The 8,976-nt window shown below is 40.7% G+C and overlaps 1 protein-coding gene across 1 annotated transcript; it reads right to left on the reverse strand.

Annotated features, from left to right (window-relative positions):
* Nucleotides 1-1,579: 1,579 nt before the first annotated feature.
* LOC127157595 (uncharacterized) lies at nt 1,580-2,206 on the reverse strand. The gene has a single exon (XM_051100834.1). The coding sequence runs from the start codon at nt 2,204-2,206 to the stop codon at nt 1,580-1,582; it is 627 nt and encodes a 208-aa protein (XP_050956791.1).
* Nucleotides 2,207-8,976: the final 6,770 nt, after the last annotated feature.

Here is an 8,976-nt window from a genome sequence, read left to right on the forward strand (position 1 = left end):
GAAAGTCAAACTTACAGCCAGTAAGGAGATCCTGGATGAGATGTCCCTTGCTCCTAAGCGAGCGGATGCGAACAAACCAAAGCTGACAGCGGTGTAGTCATGTTTGCAAGAGGTGTTAGTGTTAGCTGACCTAGCCAGGCTGGCTAACACGCTATGATCCACAGACCGGTTGGTACCTCGAAGAGGGCAACGAGTGGTGGACCAAAAGGATTTAATTCCATTAGGGTTGCCGAAATGATAATTCCAACAGGATCCACGATAGGTGTATCTCAGACGAGGAAGGACAGCGATGTCCGGATGGAGAAGCAGCACTGCCGGGGGAGTCACAGATAGGTGACCATGAAGATTAAATCAGGAATACCATTGAAAAACAGACATTTAAAAGTTACCGAAGAGTAGCAGCAGCAAAGTGCGCCAGTGCCCACTCCCAGAAGTGATATTTTTTTTAACAATTGCTAATAATAAACTAATATTACTTTAATATCCTATTGTTATACTATAAATAAATAAATATGATTTTATAGTCATAAACACAAGCATGCTATATATGTATTATACAATACAAAACCATTTCATGTCTGGGAAACTAATTTATTATTGTTAAGCACGTCATAAACATCTATTCTTGAACAGTATATGACAGTAGTTTGGTCAAAACAATCTTAGACTCTATCATTCAGTGTTACTGTTATTATTATTGTTGATTTGTTGTAATTGTTATATTAAAGAAAAAACTATTTTACAATACTATTTTAGATATTATTATTACATTATTAAATACTCCCTTTTTATTTTACAGAAGTTGGATTATTACAACTGTATTTTTTTCTCATTTGTTAAATTGATTAAAATAAAAAATATATATAAAATAAACAGAAAAGAAAATAATAAATATATATTTTGTTATTATTTTTATTATTGTTAAATACTGAAATTTTATTTAACAGTGCAATATGTAACAGTAATTTAAGAGATTTTATTTATTTGTGTAATTTGTATATTTACAATAAAGTAGAAATAATATTTGATATAGTATTACTATAAATTGCAATTTCGCTAGATGTAAACATACTGGTCCCGATACACTTCCTGTTTCTTTTTTTTTTTTTTTACTTTACACAAACATCACAAAAAAAATACAACCAACATAACCTTTGACTGGAGAAAAATGTTACACTAGCACCTTTAAGATGTATTTGTATATGTGAAATAAAAACAACAAAAACAAAAAAAAAACAAGAAGCGCTTCTGGACCAGTGATGTTTACATCTAGCGAAATGGTCTATAATAACAATAATAATAATAATGATAATGACTGGTTTTGTGGTTTCCCCTTCTGTATGCCCTTATTTGGTCTTTCCTGTTCCGTTTCCAATTATGATGTCATTGTTTAATCGATCCCACCTGTCCTCGTCTGATTAGTCTGTGTATACCCAGCAAACATGCCTGTGGGCAAAAAATCTAACCCGCGTGGGCAGCCCGCTGTGGGCCCCGATACTGGCGTGAAATGCGGGGCACGTGTGGGCCCCACACTATTGGGCCCTTGTGGGGCCCGAGTGGGACAGCCCAAAAGTGTGGGTTAAGTGTGGGCTGGCCCACACAAAGCAAAGTGGGCCCCTAATGGGGCCGATTGTGGGCCCATAAAGTGTGGGCATGCTGTGGGCACTGTGGGGATAGTGTGGGCATGCTGTGGGCTGGATGTGGGCACTGTGGGGATAGAGTGGGGATGCTGTGGGCTGGGTGTGGGCACTGTGGGGATAGAGTGGGGATGCTGTGGGCTGGGTGTGGGCACTGTGGGGATACTGTGGGCATGCTGTGGGCTGGATGTGGGCACTGTGGGGATAGAGTGGGGATGCTGTGGGCTGGGTGTGGGCACTGTGGGGATAGAGTGGGGATAGTGTGGGCATGCTGTGGGCTGGGTGTGGGCACTTGGGGATAGTGTGCGGATGCTGTGGGCTGGGTGTGGGGATAGTGTGAGCATGCTGTGGGCTGGGTGTGGGCACTTGGGGATAGTGTGTGGATGCTGTGGGCTGGGTGTGGGCGTAGTGGGGAAAATGTGGGGATGCTGTAGGCTGGGTGTGGGCATGCTGTGGGCTGGGTGTGGGTACTGTGGGGATAGTGTGTGGATGCTGTGGGCTGGGTGTGGGCATAGTGAGGAAAATGTGGGGATGCTGTAGACTGGGTGGGGGCACCTGTGAATGGCCATTGTGGCCTTAACAAATAACAAAATTAGTTTGCTTTTACTTTGTACCTGCAAAATGCCACAATATTACTATTAATGCATATGCAGTATAACTGCACGCTGAAAGTAGAAGCAATAAATTAAGAGTCATAAATTTCAAATATTTTCATTTATTCACAGCCACGTACAAAAAAAAAAGAAAAAAAAAAAGCAGAAAACACTACTGTTTAAAAGTTTAGGGTCGGTAAGATTTGTCAGTGTTTTTGAAAGAGCTCTCTTATGCTTACCAAAACTAAATTTCTTATCATCAGCAGTCTTGAAAACTGTTGTGCTGCTTTATGTGTTTGAGGAAACCATGATATATTTTTTCAGGATCCTTTAAATAATGCTTTTAAAAGAGCTGCATTTATTTGAAATAGGATTTTTGTGCAACAATGTAAAAGTTTTTATCAATTTAACGCATCCAATTTTTTTTTTTTTTTACTTTCATTACATATTTTCATAATTGTTAAATTACTATTCCGGATGGCTGATTACATATGACAGTGATAATCTTTATGGCTACATACTGATTCACAAGCTTTGTTTGAGACGCACCCATACTGTACTCTAACGAGTCTCTCTCTCTCTCTCGGTGGGCGCCACAGCTTGTTTAAGACGCAACTCCTACAAAGATAGTATTGATATAATCGTATGATATATTATTTTTAAGTAACAATAACATGACAGTAATCTGGCTGTATCTTTGTAATAATCTTTAAGCAAATGTACATTGTTTGCGAAACTGTCCTAACGTTAACAGTTACCGGTCAGCGCGAGAAATTACCGATGTCGGTTATAAACAGATACATTAATGATATGTAACAAGATTTTATAAGCATGTAGCCAAGGTATTGTATTGTGCTATATATAAATCCCTGTTTGTGTTGCTATTTAAGACTTTAAAACAAAGATTAGCTCCTTCTTGCTCGGTTACTATTAATTCATCGCGTAAACAGCAACAGAAAATGACAATAATTCAAATTAACACTAATTTAACACTAATTCACTAACATAAACTAATTTAATTCGGTGAATTCAAGTGCAATTTTGAAGGATATATTACCTCAGAGATTAACGTTACCTCAGAAAACGGCTTTTCGGCCGTTATGACCATTCGTCGTTTAAACAAGTGACAACAATACTTATCAAATTTACCACTAAAACGGGTGTAATTTAATTCCTATTTATTAATTCACAACCATTTTGACGAATTTTAATAGAAAAATAAGAAATGAACCAAGAAATTTAAAATCTTACGTTATCTGATTGAGTAGAGCCTGGGCGGTACCAGTCGAAACCTGAATGACCGCTCATTAATGATGCAGAGTTCCAGCAGTTCGAGCTCTCATTGGCTACAATTAATCACGTGCTGAAGAGCTGACGCGCCATTTAACGTATTATATGTATTACATATTTATTTTTCCTTTTAGAAATATTTAATAAAAGATTGCGTCACTAATCAATACCAGTGTTGTCGCAAAATAAAACCGACTCTCACCAAAGTAAGAGACAAACTCAGTCAAATGTCTTTTATAAATTTATTCTTTGCAAAGACGGTCAGACAGTCGTACAGAAACACAGGTTACTGCAGAGTGTGACCCAGAAGGGAGGGCTCACTCCAACTTATATCTCTTCCCTAGCCTTCAAGGTTGCATCTCCTAACTGGTAACTTTCCACATGTAATAAGAGTCAGACAAATACATTCTACTATGTCATACTCCCAAGATTCAAATCTTTATATTTAGGGCCCTAACACCGTTCTCTTATGTCATTCCTATAGCAGGTTTAAATAAAGCAGACCCTTACACAATAATCCATAAGCACATAGATGAGTAAAATGAATTTTTCTTCCACAATTTCCCCCTTTTTATCATTCATTGATAACTACTCAATAAATGCATTACTACTCACTCTATTAATTTAAAATGTTTGATTAAAATAATGGTTAGAATCATCCTAAATCACCACATTCGCTATCTGTGAGCCGGGCTAAACGAATAAGCACTGTTATTGCATTCCTGACATGGGTCAGACCCTCAGTCACTACACAGACACCAAGCATGAGTGTTACTTACAATTTCAAATCTCAGAGCAAATTTAAATCATGACATAACATTTAAACTCTTCATTTCTGATTTTCATATAATTTATCACCCTCTTAAATTTGTGAAATAAGAGAAAACATGCTAATGTTGTTTTGTGGGTACAGGCCCAAATTTTCTGCAAGCAAAAGGGATTATATATTTACAGATATAGACATAGATTATCATTATCATAGGCTTATCATCAAAACTAAATGCCCCATACTTTCAATACCAATTATTGTCTCATTAAGTCATTTAACGCATTTCACTGTAACTTCTACTATCGTTAGCTCATCTTCACCCATGTTCAAAAACATGTTATTAAGATGTACATCAAATTTAACCATTTAATGGGATATACTAGCTTTCACCAGTCTCTGTACTGAGCTGGATACAGTCTAAAAAGATACATGGTAGGCCTAGTAACAATCCTCCTGCCAAAACTGGTAACACAGTATTACACCGCCCGTATCCCCATTCTCCCCACAAATTTGCTAACCATTCAAACCATTAATCGTTTGCTTGTTCCGGCTCTTTTATGGCCATTTTCATGTGAGTAAAAGCACTTTGTGTTTAAACCGGACTCTGGCATTTGTTGACATGTGCCTCAAATCTCTTTACATCATCTGCTCCTCCCCCTGGGGTGTAGATGGGACTTTTCTGCAGTGGTTGGCATAAATCCACATGGTTCTTTCTTTCACAGCCGTATGGGTGATCAGAAGCACCTTTAACAGCCCCAGCCACCTCTTGGCTTTCTAAGTCATTCCCCTCAGGTCTTATACCACCACGAAGTCACCAGATTTAATGTCATGCAAGTCACCTGCACACAGACATTAGACAGAGAAGACATTTTCTTGCAGTAACTCAACATGTCATGTTTACTCAATTCTGTTGATGACAGCTGTTGTTTGCCCCCTTTCATTCCCATAAATGGTGGTCTATCAAAGAGAATTTCAAATGGACTCAGGTTTACCCTGGATCTCTTTCTCATTCTCATGTCCATGAGAACAATTGGGAGCACCTTAACTCATGTCAATCCAGTTTCCTCACAACACTAGGCCAATTAGTTTTTTCTTATAGCATTTTATCGCTCCACCCGAGCTGAATGTCAGTCAACAGAGCATTTGCTACTGCTGCTGCTTGGGACATTTTTGTCACTTTTTCCACACTGTGAGTGTTACAAATAACGCATCTTTTACAAAAAATTTCGGCGAATGTTCTGCGAATGTTGTGAACCCCTTTGTAAACCACAGTTCTTTAATTTGTACAACTATTCCCCCTTTCGATGCATGGTCTAACCCATGCGTCGTCTTAGCATAATGAGCAAAGAAGTGTCGGGGTAAACAAGGCTTGCCATCACAGCTCATCCCAACACCATTGGTCAGTGCACATCTGGATTGTTTCCACTGGTCTTTCTCTGCTCCTAAAGCAAAAGTCTCCATGCTCTGTAAGTAAGAAGAAACATCAATGTTATTTTCAGATAACATGGTACACTCTGTTTCTTTTTCTTTTGGCTGTTTAGCCACTGTGGCCTTCGCTGCCGAGTCTGCTCTGACGTTTCTTGTTGATACAGAATCTTTGTTATTTGTGAGTGTTGCACATCTACGAATGGCTATCTTATCAGGCAGCAAAATGGTTTCTAGTAAAGCTGCCATAAGAGGAGCATGTAATATTGGGCGCCCATCTGAAAAATTTCTGTGTTTCCACAGTGCTCCAAAATCATGCGAAACTCCAAAAGCGTATCGTGAGTGTGTAAATGGTGACACATTTGTTTGTCATGAGTTTGCACGCTTCTGTTAAAGCCACAAGCTCTGCTGCCTGTGCTGAGTAATTTGTAACCAACGAGCCGTCGATAAGTGCGAAGTTTTTTGTTCTTGCAGAATCATAGACACTGCATGTGGCACCATCAATGTCAGGTCAGAGTACCCTACGAATTCTTTAGACGCCATTACGGCCTTCTCAGCAGACGCCATTGCCTTCAGACACTGTGGCAGACCTGCTGCTGCTGGATCTAACTTGCTTGAAAAATAGGCCACAGGTCGCAGTCTGTCCCCATGATGCTGCAAGAGAACAGAAGTCATAAACCCATTTTTCCCATCCACCATCTGAACAAAAGGCTTGGTACCGGTAGGCCCAAAGTTCATGTTCACCAATGCCTCGGCTGCCTCCTCTGTCCACTCATCTGGTCAGATGACTTCAGCCCCTTCCCTATTGTTAGGGCTCTCAGAGGCTGCTTGAGAATCTCGTAATTTAAAATTAATGTCCTGCAATATGAAGACATTCCCAAAAATGACAACATTTGTTTCTTTGTGATTGGCTTCAGTACATCGTTTGTGGCCTGCACTCTTTTGTCAGACAGGGACTTACTGTTGGGTGTTATGACATGACACAAAAATCGTTACTTCTTGTTTTTATAAACTGTAGTTCTGGCAGGCTGACCTTGTGGCCCTCCTGAGCCAAATGCTTCAGGAGAGAGACAGTGTCAGCCACATGTATTCATCTCTACTAATAAGAAGCTAATAAACCTTTAACATACACTACTCACAATAAGTTAGGGATATTGTGAGAGACTCAGTGGATGTCATACATACGGTGTTTGTTTCACTTCAGACATTTTTGGGATAGGGAGGCAATTGTATTGGGGTGATAGACACACCTCATTTTGTGTTTTCCATGTAATGGTCTCATTGTGTACAGGTGTGCCTTATATTGGGGCCAATACCAAAAGACAACCCTTTTCAATGTGGCATCAATTTCAACATTCTGTGGGTATAAAAAGCTGGTATTGTCAGTAAGTCATTCCAAGTTCATCTTTCAAGCAGCCATGAACACACAACGTCACTTAACGGACAAGCAGCGGCACCTGGCCATGGCGCACCTTCGGGTCGGTGGCAGGCAGTCAGATGTTGCTCGTGAACTTGGTGTGTCTCAAAGTGTCATCAGCAGACTTGCATCAAGACACAGAACTACCGGCAGAGTTCATGACAGACCCAGGAGTGGAGCCCCACGAGTGACAGACCGCAACGATGACCAGTAGCTATGGACCTAAGCACTCAGACATCGTTATGCAACTGCCACACAGCTGCAGGCCCATTTACGAGATGTGAGGGGTACTAGGGTTTCCAGACAAACCATTCGCAACCAACTCCACCGCTTTGGCTTGAATGCCAGACGACCGTTGCAGGTGACTCCACTGACACCAAGACACCGCCGTGAACGTTTGCAGTGGGCACAAGACCATGTGACCTGGACAATGCAGCAGTGGTCTACCGTCCTGTTCACTGATGAGTGTCGGGTCACCTTGCACAGAGGTGCTGGAGAAGGCGAGGTGAGCGATACGCTGAGGTCAACATGGTCCCCAGGGTTTGCTTTGGTGGAGGAGGTGCAACAGTCTGGGCAGGCATCACCAGTCAGCGCAAAACAGATTTGGTTATTGTACATGGCTCAGTCACTGCACGTTCTTACCTCAGAGACATCATAGAACCCATCATCATCCCCCAATTCCATCAGCACACCCCCAACTTTCTGTTCATGGATGATAATGCTCCACCACATCGTGGCAGAATTGTCACAGCTCGACTTCAGGAAGTTGGAGTGCCTCATATGGTATGGCCATCAATGTCCCCTGACCTGAACCCCATAGAGCACGTCTAGGACCAGTTGAAGCAGAGACTGGATGATCATACCCCACCCCCACGTGACCTGGCAGAACTGCGTGTAGCACTTGTGGAAGAGTGGAACGCATTGCCTCAGAACAACATCATGAGGCTAGTGAGGAGCATGAGACATCGCTGTCAAGCTGTCATTGCAGCAAATGGTGGAAACACCCGCTACTGACATTGTCAATTTTTGTTATTTGGGGCTATCCTTGTTATTGTCTAAATTTTTGGGGTAATAAATATTAAACTAATGAAAATGGTGTTTCTTCTCATACATTATTAGTAATATCAAAGGGAACTTTTACTTATTTCATTAAAATTCAGAGCAAATAGGAAAAGCACTCATGTAAATAACAATATCCCTAACTTATTGTGAGTAGTGTATTATAGCAAAGCAGTTCCAACTGTCAGGGTCAAAGGTTCTAGGCTTCTTTGAAGCACTTTGTTATCTATCGTAGGGGGTGTTTGAGAATCTCTGACTCAAACACGTAAATTTATAGCTTTTTGCCATTGAATTCAAATGCAAACTAGTAGCCACTGTGGTTTTTTTTTTGTTCAGTGGCATGCTAAAAATGCATTAGCCAAGTCTACCACTGGAAATAATGTTGCATCTTGCTGAATTTGTGACAAGATTGTGTATGAATTTGGCACTGATGGGGCCCTTTGTCTGACAGCTGCATTCACTGCTTGTAATTCTTGGACAAAACGCCATTCTGTAGCTTGGCCCTTATCCCTTATAATTTTCACATTAAATATTGGAGTGCGCACTGGAGAATCATTACATGGCATTACATGGCCCACAATTTAGGAGGCACCTCTGCCAAAGCAGGGTGTATGTCTGAGGTAGAAATATTTGCCATGCAATGATTTTCTTTTGTGCTCTCATCAATAGGGGTCACAATTCTTTCTACTTTAATGTCATACTTGCACTCTGACACAAATGCCCCTAAACTCTTTCTGTGTTTCATACCCCCACCTATCTCACACCAGTCTGTTGCATGAACAGATT

Source organism: Labeo rohita, unplaced genomic scaffold (genome assembly GCF_022985175.1).
Source record: "Labeo rohita strain BAU-BD-2019 unplaced genomic scaffold, IGBB_LRoh.1.0 scaffold_1122, whole genome shotgun sequence".
NCBI classification, from domain to species: Eukaryota; Metazoa; Chordata; class Actinopteri; order Cypriniformes; family Cyprinidae; genus Labeo; species Labeo rohita.

Excerpts from the sequence above, each read along its gene's own strand:
- LOC127157595 (XM_051100834.1), bottom strand. The coding sequence starts at position 2,206 with ATGGCCATTCACAGGTGCCCCCACCCAGTCTACAGCATCCCCACATTT.